Source organism: Melopsittacus undulatus, chromosome 7 (assembly GCF_012275295.1).
Source record: "Melopsittacus undulatus isolate bMelUnd1 chromosome 7, bMelUnd1.mat.Z, whole genome shotgun sequence".
NCBI lineage: Eukaryota > Metazoa > Chordata > Aves > Psittaciformes > Psittaculidae > Melopsittacus > Melopsittacus undulatus.
In genome coordinates, this window is record NC_047533.1 from 542,145 (window position 1) to 562,195 (window position 20,051).

General features: G+C 61.6%; 1 protein-coding gene across 1 annotated transcript; it reads left to right on the forward strand.

Annotated features, from left to right (window-relative positions):
• Positions 1-1,257: 1,257 nt before the first annotated feature.
• ATP6V1B1 (ATPase H+ transporting V1 subunit B1) lies at positions 1,258-18,364 on the forward strand. The gene is made up of 14 exons (XM_034064847.1): positions 1,258-1,381; positions 7,475-7,530; positions 8,738-8,836; positions 10,593-10,686; positions 12,822-12,899; positions 13,008-13,147; positions 13,525-13,626; positions 14,253-14,350; positions 14,835-14,958; positions 16,488-16,638; positions 16,996-17,078; positions 17,240-17,344; positions 17,992-18,121; positions 18,198-18,364. The coding sequence occupies exons 1-14, from the start codon at positions 1,285-1,287 to the stop codon at positions 18,362-18,364; spliced, it is 1,524 nt and encodes a 507-aa protein (XP_033920738.1). The 5' UTR covers positions 1,258-1,284.
• The last annotated feature ends 1,687 nt before the right edge of the window (positions 18,365-20,051 follow it).

Genomic DNA, 20,051 nt, shown 5'->3' on the forward strand with positions numbered 1-20,051 from the left:
CCTTGTCCTCTCCACAATCCCATCCATCCAAGCCCCATCTGTATCCCCATCCTATCCCCATTCCCATTCATCCATATCCCCATCCCTGTCCCATCTCCATCCCTACCCCCATCCCCATCTGTATCCCCATCCTTATGCCTATGCCTATCCCTATCTCTTTTGCTATTTCTTTCCCTATCCCTATCCTTACTTCTATCCCAACCCCCACACCTATTTCTGTCCCTATCCCTATGCTTATCCCCATCCCCATCCTTACCCCTATCCCTATGCATATGCCTATCCCTGTACTTATCCTGCCCATCCCAAAACCTATCCCTGTCCTTATCCCTATCCCCACACCTATTCCTACCCCAATTCCTATTGCTATCACAATCCTTTTCCCTATTTCTATCCCCACCCCCACACTTATTTCTATCCCTATCCATATGCCTATCCCCATTCCCATCCCTACCTTATCCCTATCCCTATACAAATGCCTGTCCCCATACCTATCCTTGCCCCAATCCTAATCCCTATCCTTATCCCTAGCTTTGTCCCTGCCCCTATCCCTATCCCCACACCTATTCCTACCCCAATTCCTATCTCTATCACTATCCCAATGCCCACACCTGTCTCTATCCCCATCCCTCCCCTATATGTACGCCTATCCCCATCCCTACCCCTACCCCAGTCTTTACCCCATCCCTATCCCCATCCCCATCCCTATCCCCATCCCTACCCCTGCCCCAGTCTTTACCCCATCCCCATCCCCACACCCATCCCTATCCCTACCCCTACCCCACAGTCCCCCCCCCGCTGTGGGGCTGTGCCGCTCCGGCCGCTCCCTCCCTCTGTTTACAGCCAACACGGGGCTGCGGGGGGGGCGGCACCAACGGGCCGGGACCGGCTGCGTCCGGTGCTAGGGCTTCAAATCCCAGTACCGGGACCCGGACAGGGATAGGGACCAGGACCGGAACCAGGATCAGGACCAGGACCAGAACAAGACCAGAACCAGGACCGGGACCAGGACCGGGACCAGGACCAGGACCGGGACCCGCACCCGCACCGGGACCAGGACCGGGACCCGCACCGGGACCAGGACCAAGACCAGGACCAGGACCAGAACCAGGACCAGAACCAGAACCAGACCAGGACCAGGACCAGGACCGGAACCAGGACCGGGACCAGAACCAGAACCAGGACCAGGACCGAGACCAGGACCAGGACCGGGACCAAGACCAGAACCAGACCAGGACCAGAACCAGGACCAGGACCAGGACCAGCACCAGGACCAGGACCAGGACCATGGCCACAGCCACGGCCGCCCCCCGAGCGCCGCTGCCCGCAGCCCGTGAGCACGCCCTGGCCGCCAGCCGGGACTACAGCCGCAGCCCCCGGCTCAGTGAGTGCCCCCCATCTGTGGGCCCCAATGGTGGCACCGGGGGGGGGGGGGTCCTAGCCCTGCCCACCCCCATGTGTCAATGGTGGGGGAATGGGGGCAGTTGTGGGGCTGGGGAAGGTGGGGGAGGTATCGCTGCCCCCCGAGGGCTGTGGGTGCTATGGGTGCCGCTTGGGGTGATGGAGCCTGTAGGGACCCCCTTGGCATGGGGGACACAGACAAAGCCCCATTGTTGGTGCTCCGGGACCCCACTGCCGCAGTGGGGACCCCAGCCCGATGCGGTGGTCCCATGGGTCCTGCCAGGGTGTCCTGGGGGTCATCACCCATGTGGGGAGCTGGGGGACCCCCCCTTGTGCTGCTTCCAATGGGGATGCGGGACACGGTGGGGAGCCGCTTATGGAATGTGGCATCACCGTGAGCTCCGGTGTCCGGACCCGCACCCGGCGCTGTGCGGGGCTCCCTATGCAGCACCCATGGGTGCTGCCAGCGCTGTGCGGGGCTCCCTATGCAGCACCCATGGGTGCTCCCAGCGCTGTGCGGGGCTCCCTGTGCAGCACCCATGGGTGCCTCCAGCGCTGTGCGGGGCTCCCTATGCAGCACCCATGGGTGCTCCCAGCGCTGTGCGGGGCTCCCTGTGCAGCACCCATGGGTGTTCCCAGCTCTGTTCGGGGCTCCCTATGCAGCACCCATGGGTGCTCCCAGCGCTGTGCAGGGCTCCCTATGCAGCACCCATGGGTGCTGCCGGCTCTGCCCCATCCCGGCCCCCGGCTCGGAGCTCCCAAGGACGCTCCCTGTGACCGTGAACCGGCTCCGTCCGGGACTCCGCCGGCTCCGTCCGGCTCCCGCAGCCGGGACTCACCCATGGGGGACTCCTCCCCTCGGCAGGGCACGGGGCTGGCACCGGGGGCCAGGCTGCACCCATGGGTGCTGGCTCAGGGCAGCTTCCAGGGGTCCCACTGTGGTCTCTCGGTTATGGGGGATAGGGGGGACCCAGCATGGGGACCCAGAGTGAGGTCCCAGTGTGGGCTCCTGGTAGCCTGGGGTCCCAGTATGGGGTCCCAGTGGTATGGGGTACTAGGAGCAGAGGGTCCCTGCAGTGTGGGGTCCCCGTGTGGGGTTCCAGCACAGGGTCCCTGCCTGGCACTGGGCACAGCTGCAGCCACACGATCCTCACTACAGCCCCGTGCCCGGGTCCGTGGGCAGCAGGGGGTGAGCAGGGCGGTGAGGCAGGCAGGGGAAGGGGCAGGCAGGGGAAGGGGCAGGAGCAGGAGCAGGAGCAGGAAGGAGGAGGTAGGGCAGGAACAGGATCAGGAAGGAGCAGGAAGGAGCAGGAGCAGGAGCAGGTAGGGCAGGAGCAGGGCAAGGGCAAGAGCAAGGGCAGGAGCAAGGGCAGGCAGGAGCAGGAGCAGGAAGGAGCAGGAGCAGGAAGGAGGAGGAAGAGCAGGAAGGACCAGGTAGGGCAAGAGCAAGGGCAGGAGCAGGCAGGAGCAGGAAGGAGCAGGCAGGAGCAGGGGAAGGAGCAGGAGCAGGGCAAGGGCAAGAGCAAGGGCAGGCAGGAGCAGGTAGGAGCACGTAGGAGCAGGTAGGGCAGGAAGGAGCAGGTAGGGAAGAAGCAGGGGCAGGAGCAGGCAGGAGCAGGAGCAAGGGCAGGCAGGAGCAGGAGCAGGAGCAGGAAGGAGCAGGAGCAGGAGCAGGAGCAGGCAGGGCAGGGGCAGGAGCAAGGGCAGGAGCAAGGGCAGGAGCAGGAGCAGGAGCAGGGGCAGGGGCAGGAGCAGGGCAAGGGCAGGAGCAGGCAGGGCAGGGGCAGGAGCAAGGGCAGGAGCAGCAGAGCTCTCCCAGGAGGCAGGACCCGGATCCGCAGCCGCTTCCCAGCAGACCCATTGTGGACCCCTTAGCACAGCTTGTGGGAGAAGCACTTCCCACATCCTGGCCTCTGGCTTGACCCAGCTGCATGGAAAACATCCCAGTGAGCAATGCCACTGCCTGCACAGGGGTTCGGGGCTGCTGGCACATGGGGTGCTCCGTGACCTGCCCCACTGCCTGCCCCATGGCCTGCCCCATGGTCTGCCCCATGGTCTGCCCACCGCCTGCCCTATGGGCTGCCCCATGGTCTGCTCTGCAGTGTGCTTTAAACTCAGTAACTAGAGACTGGGAGCAACTTGAGGGCTGGGGGGCAAGGGGGTAATGGATGGAAGAATAGAGGATGGATGGATGGATGGATGGATAATGGATGGATGGATGGATGGATGGATGGGTTGAAGGATGGATGGATGATGGATGGATGGGTGAAAGGATGGATGGATGGAAGGATGAAACAGGAGATCATGGGCAGCAGCCCAGTGGCACAGTGTCTGTGCTGTGCTATCACAGCCTGATAAGGGCAGTTTGGTGGGACACTTCTTGGCTTCTCCTCTGCTGTGTCCCCTCCATCCCTGTTATCCATGATGCCCATCTCCTGCCAGGATTCTGCACTGGATCCGGCCATGATGCCAGCTCCAGGCCAGGGATGGTGCCTTTGGGAGCTGTGTCTGATGGTGTTTGGGATGTGGCATTGCCCAATGGGGACGTGGGAAGCAGGAGAGGAGGAATCAGGGTGATCCCCAAGCCCTGTGCACCCTGACACATCCCTGCTTGGACTGCTGCATCCCAGCACTGCCAGGCATGGATAACCTGGAGAAGAGGCTGGGATCCCATTGCCCTCCAGAGCTGGTCTGGTGTCCTTGCCATGACTGGAGGAACTGGTGGCTGCTGTGGGGTCAGGGGGGCTGATGGGCTCCTGTGCCTACAGCCATTGCATGTCCATATCCCACTGCTGAGCGGCTGGGTTGTGCCCATTATCCCAGGCTGGGCATCCTCCCATCCCCATGGCATCCTCCCATCCCCATGGCACCCTCCTATCCCCATGGCATCCTCCCATCCCCATGGCACCCTCCCATCCCCATGGCATCCTCCCATCCCCATGGCATCCCTCCCATCCCCATGGCACCCTCCCATCCCCATGGCATCCCTCCCATCCCCATGGCATCCCTCCCATCCCCATGGCACCCTCCCATCCCCATGGCATCCCTCCCATCCCCATGGCATCCCTCCCATCCCCATGGCATCCTCCAATCCCCATGGCATCCTCCCATCCCCATGGCATGCCCCCATCCCCATGGCATCCTCCCATCCCCATGGCATCCTCCCATCCCCATGGCATCCCCCCCCATATGATGCGAGTGCTCTGCCCCACACCACACCTCCCTCCCCAAACCCCCATCTCCCCTCTCCATCCCTTCTCCATCCCTGGGGCCACTCTTCCCTTAACCCATCTGGTGCCTCCATCCGCCGGCAGCATCCCGGCCCCGCTCCTTCCCCCACCGGCCCTGTTTTGTCTGCGACCCATAGAGCAGCTCCAGCCCCACAAATGATGTGTTTGGGGGCTCTTCCCGTTGCCTTCACGCTCGGCTGCTCCTGCCTTTCTTTGCCTGCCCTCCCGTGCCGTGCAGGTGTGTATGGGAACCCTCGGCCGCCGGCCCTAATTAGTGGCATAGAGTGTGACCCCCCGCAGGGCTTTTAATAGGCTCTGCCGCTGTGGGGCAGGCCGTGGGGTTGACAGCGCGGCACAAAGTGACCCACGGCACAATGGGCAGGTTGGGGGGGGGGAGTGCGGTCACTTAGGGACTGTCGGAAAAGTCCCAGGGCAGCCCCATGGCTGCGGCGATCAATGTGGGGCAGGATGAGGCCCTATGGATGGTGTGGGGAGGGGAAGGGCTCAGGGTTGGGGATCAGAGGGGTTGTGTCCATTGGTGGCATCTGGGGGGGGGTGTAAGCTTGGCTGTTGGTGAGCAGCATCCAACAGGGATGCAGGATGCATCCAACAGGGATGCAGGATGCATCCCATGGGTGCTTTACCCCATGGGTGCAAGTGGGACCCCTGCTCCATGCGGGTCTCTGAGGGTCACCAGAGACCCCTCCTCATCCCTGTCCTTGCTCTGGACCACAGGATATGGGGGGTTAAGGGGTTTATCAGTCCCATTCCTTACACTTGCTGCAGCTCATGCCCCTTCTGCCCACCCCATGGGCTTCAGCACATGTGTGGGGCTGATGGTGGGAGAGCGGTTGGAGGTACTGATGGTTGTATGCAGCCCCCTGGTCTGTAGTTTGGGATAGGGGTCTGTAATTGGGGATAGGGGCCTGTCATTTGGGATAGAGGTGTGTGATCCAGGGTAGGGGTCTGTAGTTTGGGGTAGAGGTGTGTAATTTGGGATAGAGGTCTGTAATTTGGGATAGAGGTCTGTGATTCAGGGTAGGGGTCTGTCATTTGGGGTAGGGGTCTGTAATTTGGGATAGAGGTCTGTCATTTGGGATCGGGGTCTGTGATTCAGGGTAGGGGTCGGTAGTTTGGGGTGGGGGTCTGCAGTTCAGTTTAGGACACTGTAACTTGGTATAGGGCCTGTTCAAACCCCCTTGCTCAATGCATGTGTCCGAGCATCCCTCCCTGCTCCCCCCTCCTCCAGCCCAACCTCCTCCATCCCCTCCATGGTTGGGGGTCTCCCCCCATCCCGGTGCTCTCCGGTAGCACTTTGCAGCCGAGCCCTAAGGCGTGTGCTGCGGTGACAGCCGCCGGCCCCGGCCGGCAGCAATTAGCGGCCGGTGTATCCGGTCGGGTCCCTTTGTCCCCGTGTCCCCCGGGCAGCGATAACGCAGATCGCAAGTGACAGGAGCTGCGAAGTTGGGGCCGGGGGTGTGGAAAGGCCACGGGGAGAGGCTCGGCCCCTGCACCCGCTCCTGCCCCCGCTGCCCGCAGCCCACCCACCCCGATGCTGCATCCATCCCCCCCCCGATGCTCCCCACACCCACCCCATGCTCCCCACACCCCCCTCGGGCATCACAGCTCAGCGGGTTCATTAACGGAATTAGCGCTTTCCGGTGGCTGGGGCTGCCCCCCCCCCCCATCCCATCCCATCCCAGCCTTCCCCCTCCTTCTCCTCCTCCTCCTTCTCCTCCTCCTCCTCCTCCGCCTCTTCCTCCTCTTCTTCCTCCTCCTCCTCCTTCCTTCCCCCTCTCCCTCCTCCCCTCCTCCTCCTCCTCCTTTCTTCCTCCTCCTCCTCCTTTCTTCCTCCTCCTCCTCCTTCTTTCTTCCTCCTCCTTCCTCCTCCTCCTCCTCCTCCTCCTCCTTCCTTCCTCCTCCTCTTCTTCCTCCTCCTTCCTTCCTCCTCTTCCTCCTCCTCTTCTTCCTCCTCCTCCTCCTCCTCCTCCTCCTCCTCCTCCTTGATCCCCCCATCCCTGAGCCTCTCTGTCGGCTCTCACTTGGGCTCACTGTCGTGATCTCCTCTATCACTATAGAACCGATTCAACCACAGAGATGAGGGTGTTGGAACCACACAACCACCCATGATGGTTCTGGTGCCAGTACTGGCACCAGCCTTGCCTGGCTGCCCCTCCCGTCCATGGATGGATGGATGGATGGATGGATGGATAGGAGGGAAGGATGTAAGGATGGATGGACAGAGGGATGGATGGACAGAGGGATGGATGGAAGGGATGATGCAGCACCACAGCCATACAGCACCAAACAGTGCTGCCAAGGGGTCAGATGCCCTCAGTGGGATGAGACAACCCAGTGCACTAGAAGGAAAGCCAGGAAGATCCCGAGGGATCTGTCAGCCATCAGGGCTCAGGGACAAGGGCCAATCCCCATGGCCATGGAACAATATCCCATGTGGGTGGCTGGCAGGGAAGAAAAGAGCCCAACAAAACCCTGTTTGTGGAGGCGCTGGAGGGGAAGTGGAAGGGGAATGGTCACTTTGGGAATAAAGGGGACAAAAGGCAGGAGGTTGGCAGCTCCAGGCTGCTGAATGGGGACCAGCAAGAACTGGGAATAACTGGGTACCAGAGAGAAGGCTGATTGGTGAATCAGCTTGAGAGATGGGCCCATGGGTCCATTGCTCCAGGGGAAGGGGTCCCTGCCCTGCAGGGGTTGGAGCTGGATGGGATTTAAGGTCCCTTCATCCCAACCCACACCATGGTTCTATGGTAGCAGCACTGGATGGTGCTGGGGGGGATGGATCCCTGGGAGCATCCCTGGCCTCACACTGTGTCCTTTCCCCTCAGCCTACAGGACTGTCTGTGGTGTCAATGGGCCCTTGGTGGTGCTGGACAATGTGAAGGTAAGATCCTGCCTGCAGGAGGGTGAGGAGGGGACCCCTTGTTCTGGTCCCTGCTCCCAGTCTGTGCCCTGTCCTCTTGGGGTCTCTCATCCAGCCCTGAGCTCCCTGCCATGGACCCACAGCAGCAGAGCCCCTCTGTCAGATGGGGCACATGTGGGGCTGGGCAATGCTTGCATTGCATAGGCCTGGGGACGTGTGAGAGCATGGGTGGCTATGGGACCTGCTGATCCCTGTGCCCCTGTCCCAGCTCCATCCCCTGTTCCCTGTGCTCCTGCCCCAGCTCCATCCCCTGTTCCCTGTGCTCCATCCCCTGTTCCCTGTGCTCCTGCCCCAGCTCCAGCCTCTGTTCCCTGTGCTCCAGCCCCTGTTCCCTGTGCTCCTGCCCCAGCTCTAGCCCCTGTTCCCTGTGCTCCAGCCCCTGTTCCCTGTGCTCCTGTCCAAGCTCTCCTCTGTCTCCAGCCCCATCACTGACCCCGATGTGAACGACACCACACAAACCCCATCCCATCCCATGCCCCCAGCACCAGTGTCACCCTCCTGTCCCTGCTGCTGCACTGAGTGGGCTCCCTTGGGTGGGCACCCAGGGGACCCTCAATGGGCTGTGCTGCCCCAGGGCTCTTTCTATGGCCCCTTTCAGGATGGGAATGAAGCAGCTCCATGGAGGAGCAGGGCCCTGGGGGGGGGGGGGGGGGGTTTCCTTCCCTCCCTTGTCCTTTATGGAAAGGTCTTTAGAGGGGAATTCCAGGGTTCCCAGGGCCCGAGCTGGCTCTGGAGACTGGGAGCAAGGAGGAGGAGATGGGAATAGCACAGGGCTGGCTCATGGATGCTATCCCCATAGCCAAGGGGCTGCAGTGATGTCCCTGCATCCATCCCGGGGGTCCCGGTTGGGTTGGGACCGGGGGGGTCAGTCGGTACCCCTGGTACCCATGGGTGCCAGTGATGGTGCCAGTGGGATGGGTCTGTCTGCTTCTGGGGTGGGAGGGGGGAAAGGGGTTGAACTGGTGAGTGTTCAGGTCCTGGTGGGGCTGAGAGCAGCCGTGGGGCAAGGGGAGCACCCACAGTGATGGGGAAACTGAGGCACGGCACAGGCAGCATCCTCCCCTTGATGCTGCCCGGGTGGGCAGTGCCTGCAAGGGGTGGTCTGGGGGGGAAGAGGGGGGTAAGTAAAGCCCCCCAACCCCATCTGACCCTGCCCCTGTCCCTCCAGTTTGCCCAGTACGCCGAGATCGTGAACTTCGTGCTGCCCAATGGCACCAGCCGCAGCGGGCAGGTCCTGGAGGTGATGGGCTCCAAAGCCATCGTCCAGGTGAGTGTAGGGTGATGGGGACGTGATGGGACAGGAGATGGGGTGGGATGCGGACGGGATGGGATGGGGACGGGATGGGATGGGGACAGGGTGGGACAGGAGATGGGGTGGGATGGGGACGGGGTGGGATGGGGACGGGATGGGATGGGGACGGGATGGGATGGGGACGGGGTGGGATGGGGACGGGGTGGGATGCGGACACAGGGCACTGCATGTCCTGGGCTCTGTCCTGGGGCTCTGTCCCCCTCCAGCGGTGGCTGCTGGCAGGATCCTTGTCCCAGCTATTCCAGGCTGTGTCCTGGGATAGGCAGTGTGATTCCTGGCTGGTCCATGGCCCGTCGGGAGCTGGGCAGGGGCTGGTGGTGTGGCACCGGTAGGGATGGAACTGGTGCATCTGGGTACCAAATGTGCACATCTGCACAGCATCAGCAGGATGCAGGGAGCAAGTGCGGGATGATCCCGTCCTGCTGGTCCTCATCCTGCTGGTCCCCATCCTGCTGGTCCTCATCCTGCTGGTCCCCGTCCTGCTGGTCCCCATCCTGCTGGTCCTCATCCTGCTGGTCCTCATCCTGCTGGTCCTCATCCTGCTGGTCCCCATCCTGTTGATCCCCATCCTGCTGGTCCTCATCCTGCTGGTCCTCATCCTGTTGATCCCCATCCTGCTGGTCCTCATCCTGCTGGTCCTCATCCTGTTGATCCCCATCCTGCTGGTGCTCATCCTGCTGTCCTCCCATCCTGCTTCCCCCCACCCATCACCCAAGCTGCCCACCCAGTATCCCAATGGGAAGAGCCCATCCGGGTGATGCTGCCACCTCCTTAGGACCCCAGATCCCTCTTTAGGACCTTCCGAGGCTGCCTCCTGCTCCATCCCAGCAGGAAAACCCTCCTGCCACCCCCCCCCCCAACCCCCCCAGCACTCTATGGGGACAGGACCAGCGTGTTCCTGGGGTACCCCCAACTGGGGCAGCCCAGCATTGGGGTTTCACTAGGGCTGGTTTGGGGCTGTCGTGCTCTGTTATCCGGGAGCATGGAGAGAGCCATTATCCAGGCAGAAGGAGACCATTATCCAGGTCCTCTCCTGCCTGGATGTCCCTTCATCAGCCACCCATCACGGTGTCTGCATGGCCAAACCCTTGCTCCTCTAATGCCACTCGGTCATCTGCAGCGCCCTTTTAATCCTATTAGGGAATCAGCCTCGGGAGGGGAAAAATAGGGATAAAAGGGGGAAAAATGGGGGGAAAAGGAGTAAAAGGGGGGAAAAAAGGTGCTTTTTGTAGCAGCTGCTTCATTGTGGGGGGGACACAACCTGCAGATACCTGCACCCATCTCAGTGCTGCGCCCATCACCTGCCCTTGTCTCCGGCATTCCTGGGATGCTCCCGGCATTCCCAAGCTGCCCTTTATCCCGGGAGCAGCACAGCTCTAATTAAAGCCGCGATCTGGAGGTTAATTCCCATAAATGGTGTCAAATATTATACGGATCAAACCGCTCTGGGTTAATGCCCCAGGGCTGAGGCCCCTGGGCTCGATGCATTGAGCGTGGTCCCCCCTTCCCCTGCCCCCCCCCATAGCCAGAGCCCCACAGAAGGGGGTTTGCTTAACCCCAGGGGCTCCTCGCTCTTTTCTCACCTCTTCCCGATGGGTTTCCGGGTGAGTGGATCCCATCCCATCCCTATGGATGCAGCTCCCCCCATTCCCAGCGCTCTAATCCCCTATAATTGCCCCCCGCTGGGCTCCTGCCCCCGGGGTCTCTGCAGGTGTTTGAGGGAACATCTGGAATCGATGCCAAGAAGACCTCCTGCGAGTTCACTGGGGACATCCTGCGGACCCCCGTGTCCGAGGACATGCTGGGTGAGCATGGGGTGCTGAGCCCTGCACAGCACCGTGCATGGGGGGGACATAGGACAAGGAGTATGGGGGGGCTGAGCACATCCCTGAGGATGCTCTCCAGTCCCATGCAGTGAATGGGATGGATGGAGAGTCCCATGCAGAGTGGTGAGGTGGTGATGGGCAGCTTCATATGGGATGGAAACATCCCCCTGGGTGCTCTCTGCTCTGTTATCCCTGGAGGAATGGATTGGGCTGGACTGGGAGAAGGGGTTTGGGTGAGGGCAGGGGAACTTTAGCCCATGGTTGTGCCATCAGCACCTTCATTACCTGAACCTTAGGAGACCTGAGAGCAGCTCCAGTGCCTAAAGGGGCTGCAGGAAAGCTGGAGAGGGGCTTGGGACAAGGGCCTGGAGGGACAGGCCAAGGGGAATGGCTTGAACCTGCCCAAGAGAGGGGAGACTGAGCTGAGCTCTTAGGCAGAAGCTGTTCCCTGGGAGGTTGCTGAGGCGCTGGCACAGGGTGCCCAGAGAAGCTGTGGCTGCCCCATCCCTGGCAGTGCTCAAGGCCAGGTTGGACACAGGGGCTTGGAGCAGCTGCTCCAGTGGAAGGGGTTGGAGCTGGATGGGATTTAAGCTCCCTTCCAACCCAATCCCTTCCATCCTCCCCATCCCCGATAAGCCCTGAGATGCGCCCCCATCAGAGGGCGCAGCAGCCCCGGGGCTCGCAGGGGTCGCTCCGGTCGCTGCGGTCCCCGGTGCAGGGACCGGGGTTCGCTCCGTGAGCATCTCCTGCTGCCTGCTTCCCCCCGCACCGTGCTGCAAAGGGCAGCGCAAAGGGCAGGCAGCCTGCGTGAGGGATGCGCTGCCTGCATGAGGGATGCGCTGCCTGCATGAGGGATGCGCTGCCTGCGTGCGGGGATGCGCTGCCTGCATGAGGGATGCGCTGCCTGCGTGCAGGGATGTGCTGCCTGCATGAGGGATGTGCTGCCTGCATGAGGGATGCGCTGCCTGCATGAGGGATGTGCTGCCTGCGTGAGGGATGCGCTGCCTGCGTGAGGGATGCGCTGCCTGCGTGAGGGATGCGCTGCCTGCATGAGGGATGTGCTGCCTGCGTGAGGGATGCGCTGCCTGCATGAGGGATGCGCTGCCTGCATGAGGGATGTGCTGCCTGCGTGCGGGATGTGCTGCCTGCGTGCGGGATGCGCTGCCTGCATGACGGATGCGCTGCCTGCGTGAGGGATGTGCTGCCTGCATGAGGGATGCGCTGCCTGCATGAGGGATGTGCTGCCTGCATGAGGGATGCGCTGCCTGCATGAGGGATGCGCTGCCTGCATGAGGGATGCGCTGCCTGCGTGAGGGATGTGCTGCCTGCATGAGGGATGCGCTGCCTGCGTGAGGGATGCGCTGCCTGCGTGAGGGATGCGCTGCCTGCGTGAGGGATGCGCTGCCTGCATGAGGGATGTGCTGCCTGCGTGTGGTGATGCGCACACAGGTCCAGGCTCCCCAGCATCATGACCCCCCACAGGCTCCTTTCCAAGGCAGATCCCTCCCTATCCCCATACAGGCTCCATCTGTGAGTGCCCAGGATGGGATGGGAACCATCCCGATCCTCCCAGCCCCATAGCAAAGGGGTTTCCCCCCTCTTTTTGCCCCCACACTGGGTTGAGGTCCCCCAGAGCTTTGTCTCTTCGTGCGGACGAGCATCAGCTCCACTGACCTTTCATGCTGCGTGCTCCAGCCCTGCATGAGCCTGATGTGCTCTGACAAGGGCGATGGCTCCTGCATCGCTGGGGACCAGGAGCAGGTCCCATAGGGCAGCGGGTGGGATGCTGTGGGATGCAGTGAGATCGGCATCGATCCCACTGCTCGGAGCCGATCGATGGGGCTGAGCAGGGACAGGGATGCAGAAGCTCTTTGGGAGCCTGGTGCCCTCCTGAGCACCGCTTTTAGGGGGGTTTTGGTATCACCTGTACATAGGAGCTGTGGGACCCAATGGGAGGTGATGGAGGGTGCCTTGGGGGGGTCTTTGGGTGCTTGTCCCCATGTGCTGGCATCTCCCTGCCGCAGGGGCTGCGGTGTCACCCATAGGAGCAGGATGGGACCCCACAGCCATGGGTATTAGGGTGCTCCCAGGGACCAGCAGCTCTCTCCTTGCAGGTCGGGTGTTCAATGGCTCTGCAAAACCCATTGACAGTGGTCCCCCGGTGATGGCTGAGGACTTCCTGGACATCAATGGTGATGGCTCTGGGTGCTATGGGACGGGACCCAGCTCCATGGGGCGCCCAAGCCCTCCCCATTGGGGTGCCCTGGGTGCGGGTGCCCCATTTCCTTGTGCTGCTCCAGGCCAGCCCATCAACCCCCATGGCCGCATCTACCCCGAGGAGATGATCCAGACTGGGATCTCCCCCATTGATGTGATGAACAGCATTGCCCGTGGGCAGAAGATCCCCATCTTCTCTGCTGCTGGTCTCCCCCACAACGAGGTGGGTCCCATGGGGTGCTGAGCCCCCAGTATGGGGCAGAAGAGGAGGATGAGGATGGAAGAGGAGGATGAGGATGGAAGAGGAGGATGAGGATGGAAGAGGAAGCAATTGGGAGGGTTGGAGACCCTCCTGCATCCCTCCTCTCCCTGCTGTGCTCTGCCCCATGCTCCGCTCTGCTCACCATGATGGGTCAGACCCACACTGCTGTGGTCCCCCATCCATGCAGTGTGATGGGCTGGAGCATCACTACCCCGTGCCTCAGTTTCCCCATCCCAGCAAGAGATAAAGCAAAGCCCATCCTGAGACCCCCCCACTGGTCCCCCCCATCCCCATCCCCTGGTGCTGGGGGGGTCCATGCTCTGTTCCCTGCCCCACAGATCGCAGCACAGATCTGCCGCCAGGCTGGGCTGGTCAGGAAGTCCAAGGATGTGATGGATTTCCATGAGGACAACTTTGCCATCGTCTTTGCGGCCATGGGGGTGAGCTGGGGCCGGGCAGCCAGAGCATGGGATGTGTGGGGCAGCCGGAGCATGGGATGTGTGGGGCAGCTGGAGCATGGGGTGTGTGGGGCAGCCAGAGCATGGGGTGTGTGGGGCAGCCGGAGCATGGGATGTGTGGGGCAGCTGGAGCATGGGATGTGTGGGGCAGCCGGAGCATGGGATGTGTGGGGCAGCCGGAGCATGGGATGTGTGGGGCAGCCGGAGCATGGGATGTGTGGGGCAGCCAGAGCATGGGATGTGTGGGGCAGCTGGAGCATGGGATGTGTGGGGCAGCCGGAGCATGGGATGTGTGGGGCAGCCAGAGCATGGGATGTGTGGGGCAGCTGGAGCATGGGATGTGTGGGGCAGCTGGAGCATGGGATGTGTGGGGCAGCCGGAGCATGGGGTGTGTGGGGCAGCCGGAGCATGGGATGTGTGGGGCAGCCGGAGCATGGGATGTGTGGGGCAGCCGGAGCATGGGGTGTGTGGGGCAGCCGGAGCATGGGGTGTGTGGGGCAGCCGGAGCATGGGGTGTGTGGGGCAGCCGGAGCATGGGGTGTGTGGGGCAGCTGGAGCATGGGATGTGTGGGGCAGCCTCATGCTGAGCGCTGCTCCCATTGGGGCAGGTGAACATGGAGACCGCTCGGTTCTTCAAGTCCGACTTCGAGGAGAACGGCTCCATGGAGAACGTGTGTCTGTTCCTCAACCTGGCCAACGACCCCACGTGAGGCAGCACCGCGGATCCAGCGCCTGCTCCTCCTCCTCCTTCCTCCTCCTCATCCTCCTTCTTCCTTCCTCCCTCTCCCTCTTCCTTCTTCCTCCTTCTCCTCTTCTTTCTCCTTCCTCCTTCCTTCCTCCTCCTTCTTCTTCTCCTTCCTTCCTCTTTCTCCTTCTTCCTTCTTCCTCCTTCTCCTCCTCCTCCTTCTCCTTCTCCTTCCTCCTCCTTCTTCCTCCTTATCCTCCTCCTCATCATCATCGTCCTTCTCCTCCCTGAAGTACCCCCGGCCCTGTTAGCAGTCAATGGTCAGGGCACTCATCCCCCAGCCCCACACCCTGTGGGTCCCATCCCATCCCACAGCACCAGCATCCCCAGCTGGTCCATCCCCCATCCCCACCTCAGGGCCCCCAGGAGGCACCCATGGGTGGCTGGGGGAGCTGCATGGGGTGGGAATGGGGCTGTGCTATGGGATCCTGACCCCATCCCATAGCATCGAGCGGATCATCACCCCCCGCCTGGCCCTCACCACTGCCGAGTTCCTGGCTTACCAGTGCGAGAAGCACGTCCTGGTCATCCTGACGGACATGAGCTCCTATGCTGAGGCACTGAGGGAGGTCAGTGCCTGCCCAGCACCCATCCGGGTCCTCCCTGGGCGGCTGTTGGGGTGCTCGGGGTGCTTGGGACACTTGGGGTGCTCAGGGTGCCCAGGGTGCCTGGGGTGCTTGGGGTCTTCAGGAACCTTGGGGCTCTCATGGTCCTTGAGGTGTTTGGGATTCTTGGGGTGCTGAGGGCACTTGGGGCTTTTGGGATACTTGGGGTGCTCAGGGTGCCCAGGATGCCTGGGATTCCCAGGGTGCTCCAGGTGCTTGGGGTGCCTGGAACCCTTGGAGCACTTGGGATGCTTGGAGTGCTTGGGGTTCCCAGGGTACTTGGGGTGCCCAAGGTGAGCACTTGGGGTACCCAGGACCCCTGGGTCTCCCAGGGTACTTGGGGTGCTCAAGGTACCTGGGGTGCCCATGGTGCTGTGGGTGCTTGGGGTGCCCAGGATACTTGGGGTGCTTGGGGTGCTCAGGTTGCCTCTGGTACCCAGGATGCTTGGGATGCCCAGAATAACCGGATGAGCTTTAAGGTCCCTTCCAACCCAAATCATTCCATGGTTCCATGAATTGGGGCATTTGGGATGTTGAGGTGCCCACGGTGCTGGGGGTGCCAGGGGCTCCCAGGATACTTGGGGTGCTCAGAGTGCTTGGGGTGCTTGGGGTTCCCAGGGCCCTTGGGGTGCCCAGGGTGCTGCAAGCACTTGGAGCACTTAGGATGCTCAGGGTACTAGGGATACTTGGGGTGCTTGGGATGCTAGGGGTGCCCAGGGTGCTGGGGGTAATTGGGGTGTTTGGGGTGCCCAGGACACCTGAGGCATTGGGGTGCTCAGGGTGCTGTGAGCACTTGGGGTGCTTGGGGTACTCAGGGTGCCCAGGATACATGGAACACATGGGGTGCTCAGGGTGCTTGGGATGCCTGGGGTGTTTGGGGTGCCCGGGATGCTGTGGGTGCTCTGTGGTGTGGATGGGGATGCTCTGTGGTGTGGATGGGGATGCTCTGTGGTGTGGATGGGGGGATGATGTATGGTGTGGATGGAGATGCTCTGTGGTGTGAATGGGGGGATGCTCTATGGTGTGGATGGAGATGCTCTGTGGTGTGGATGGGGGGATGCTCTATGGTGTGGATGGGGATGCTCTATTGTGTGTATGGGATGCTCTATGGTGTGGATGGAGATGCTCTGTGGTGTGGATGGGGGTGCTCTATGGTGTGGATGGAGATGCTCTGTGGTGTGGATGGGGATGCTCTATGGTGTGGATGGGGATGCTCTATGGTGTGGATGGGATGCTCTGTGGTGTGGATGGGGATGCTCTATGGTGTGGATGGGGGATGCTCTATGGTGTGGATGGGGGGATGCTCTATGGTGTGGATGGGGGGATGCTCTATGGTGTGGATGGGGATGCTCTATGGTGTGGATGGGGGGATGCTCTATGGTGTGGATGGGGATGCTCTATGGTGTGGATGGGGGGATGCTCTATGGTGTGGATGGGGATGCTCTATGGTGTGGATGGGGTTCTCTATGGTGCTGCCCCATCCGCATCCGCAGGTATCGGCTGCCCGGGAGGAGGTTCCAGGCCGCCGCGGCTTCCCCGGTTACATGTACACTGACCTGGCCACCATCTATGAGCGAGCCGGGCGCGTGGAGGGCAGGAGCGGCTCCATCACCCAGATCCCCATCCTCACCATGCCCAATGATGGTCAGCGGTGCTGGGGGGCTTGGGGAGCACCCATTGGGAGGACAGAGCTCATTGGGATGCTTTAGGGTTATTCCCTCCCCAAATCATCCCTCTGGTCTCAGCTGGAGGGATGAACTGGGGTTCAGCTAAAGGATGCATTGGGAGCACTCATTTGGGGGTGCAGAGATGGGTTTGGGGTGCCCATGGGAGCCTAAGCCAGGCAGTGCTGAGCCCGGTGATGGGGATGCTGCCTCCTGTTCGATGCCCATTCCCTATGGACACACTGCTCTGGTGACCCCCAGCATGGGAATGGCCGTGTCCCATGCCTGACCATACAGCCAGACCCTGTTTTGGGGCTCACCCCCCATCATCCCCCAGACATCACCCACCCCATCCCCGACCTGACTGGCTTCATCACCGAGGGGCAGATCTATGTGGACCGGCAGCTCCACAACAGGCAGGTTCGTTCCCGACCCCATTCCCGGCTCATGTGGGGCTGGGATCACCCCAGAGCACCGGGATGGGGATGCTGAGGGCATCGGGAGCCCACAGTGGGGCAGCAGAGCCCTTTGCCTGCATGGGGAGCAGCAGGAGGATGCATTGGGGTCCTCTCGCCCTGCAGATCTACCCCCCCATCAATGTGCTGCCCTCCCTGTCCCGGCTGATGAAGTCGGCCATAGGGGAGGGAATGACCAGGAAGGACCATGGGGATGTCTCCAACCAGCTGGTGAGGGATGGGCAGGAGGGGATGGGAGGGATGGGAGGGATGGGAGGGATGGGAGCTCAGTGCTCCTGGTCCTGCTTATGGCACCTCCATGGCTTGAATGGGAGCTATGGGGGGAGATTGAGGGTCTGGTTCTGGGGCAGCAGCACAAGGGGGACCTGGAGGTGATGGATGAGGCCATGGGGATGCTGCAGGGATGGAGCAGCTCTGCTCTGGAGCCAGCTCTGGGCTGGGGCAGCCTGGACAAGGGAAGGGTCCTGAAGGGGAGACCCCAGAGCTGCTCCAGTGCTTAAAGGGGCTGCAGGAAACCTGGAGAGGGGCTTGGGACAAGGGATGCAGGGATGGGATGAGGAGCTTGGGACAAGGGATGCAGGGATGGGATGAGGAGCTTGGGACAAGGGATGCAGGGGTGGGATGAGGAGCTTGGGCTTCCAGCTGGGAGAGGGAAGAGCTGGATGGGATACAAGGAAGTTCTTCCCTATGAGGGTGCTGGGACATGGGAATGGGTTGAAGCTGTGGCTGCCCCATCCCTGGCAGTGCTCAAGGCCAGGTTGGACACAGGGGTTGGAGCTGGAGGAGCTTTAATCTCCCTCCATCCCACCCCATTCCATGCTCCCTCCTTGCTGTGCCCTATGGTGCCCCATACCCAGTACGCCTGCTATGCCATCGGCAAGGACGTGCAGGCCATGAAGGCAGTGGTGGGTGAGGAAGCTCTGTCTCCTGATGACCTCCTCTACCTGGAGTTCCTACACAAGTTCGAGAAGCTCTTCATCAGCCAGGGTGAGGCTCCCGGCCCCATAGGGCTCACATTGGGACCGCAGCATCTCCCTATATCCTTCACCTCCATCTCCATCAGGTCCCTATGAGAACCGGAGCATCTTCGAGTCCCTGGACATCGGGTGGCAGCTCCTGCGCATCTTCCCCAGGCAGATGCTGAAGCGCATCCCTGAGAGCATCCTGGCTGAGTACTACCCACGGGAGAGCAAAGCAGTGGGGCAGGACCCGGCCACCACGGCCCTGTGAGCCCCTGGACATGGGGGGCAGCCCCATGGACCCCAAAACACACATGGGACTGATGGAGGTCCCTGTGGTGGGGCTGTGGATGGGGCTGGGTACTGGAGGGTGAGTTCTTGGCATCCCAATGGGGTGAGGAACCTCTTCTCTTGCTTAATAAACCCAGTGTGGTCACCAACCCCATGTGTGCTTCCCATTGGGGACATCTCCTCCCCATTCCTGGCTGCTCCTGGTCATGGAATCCCAGCCTGGTTTAGGATGAAGGGAGCTTAAAGCTCCTCCAGCTCCAACCCCTGTGTCCAACCTGGCCTTGAGCACTGCCAGGGATGGGGCAGCCACAGCTTCAACCCATTCCCATGTCCCACCACCCTCATAGGGAAGAGCTTCCTTGTATCCCATCCAGCTCTTCCCTCTCCCAGCTGGAAGCCCAAGAGGAAGGTTACATCCCCATCCAGCACCACCAGTGCTGCCCATGCTGTGGATGGATACCCATGCACAGTGGGACCAGGCTGGAGGGGACATCACAGCTCTGACATGATCCAAATCCCTTTATTTGGGGGTCCGGGTGCCATTTACCCCCCCCTGCAGCACCTCCAATCCCATCTGTTCCGTGTCCCCTCAGCACACATATCTGGGACCTGGGGGCACCTCACTTTAATTAGAGCCCAGGAGGGTGGAAGATGCTGGGAGAGAAGGATGGGAGCGAATTACATCCTAACCCATCAGCTCCTCACCCATCAGCTCCTTACCCATCCCCTCACCCATCTCTCCCCCATCTCCTCACCCATCTCCTCACCCATCTCTCACCCATCTCTCACCCATCTCTCACCCATCTCTCACCCATATCTCACCCATCTCCTCACCCATCTCCTCACCCATCTCTCACCCATCTCTCACCCATCTCTCACCCATCCCCTCACCCATCTCCTCACCCATCTCTCCCCCATCTCTCACCCATCTCCTCACCCATCTCCTCACCCATCTCTCACCCATCTCCTCACCCATCTCTCACCCATCTCTCACCCATCTCTCACCCATCTCTCACCCATCTCTCACCCATCTCTCCCCCATATCTCACCCATCTCTCACCCATCTCTCACCCATCTCTCACCCATCTCTCACCCATCTCTCACCCATCTCCTCACCCATCTCTCACCCATCCCCTCACCCATCTCTCACCCATCTCTCCCCCATCTCTCACCCATCTCTCACCCATCTCTCCCCCATCTCTCCCCCATCTCTCCCCCATCTCTCCCCCATCTCTCACCCATCTCTCCCCCATCTCTCACCCATCTCTCCCCCATATCTCACCCATCTCTCACCCATCTCCTCACCCATCTCTCACCCATCTCTCCCCCATCTCTCCCCCATCTCTCCCCCATCTCTCCCCCATCTCTCACCCATCTCTCCCCCATCTCTCACCCATCTCTCACCCATCTCTCACCCATCTCTCACCCATCCCCTCACCCATCTCTCACCCATCTCTCACCCATCTCTCACCCATCTCTCCCCCATCTCTCACCCATCCCCTCACCCATCTCTCCCCCATCTCTCCCCCATCTCTCCCCCATCTCTCCCCCATCTCTCACCCATCTCTCACCCATCTCTCACCCATCTCTCACCCATCCCCTCACCCATCTCTCCCCCATCTCTCCCCCATCTCTCCCCCATCTCTCCCCCATCTCTCACCCATCTC

What these genes read in the sequence shown, in the direction of transcription:
- ATP6V1B1 (XM_034064847.1), top strand. Translation starts at nt 1,285, where the DNA reads ATGGCCACAGCCACGGCCGCCCCCCGAGCGCCGCTGCCCGCAGCCCGT. An exon ending in TGGTGCTGGACAATGTGAAG is followed by an intron (nt 7,531 to 8,737) that starts GTAAGATCCTGC and finishes CTGTCCCTCCAG; the next exon opens with TTTGCCCAGTACGCCGAGAT. An exon ending in GCTCCAAAGCCATCGTCCAG is followed by an intron (nt 8,837 to 10,592) that starts GTGAGTGTAGGG and finishes GGGTCTCTGCAG; the next exon opens with GTGTTTGAGGGAACATCTGG.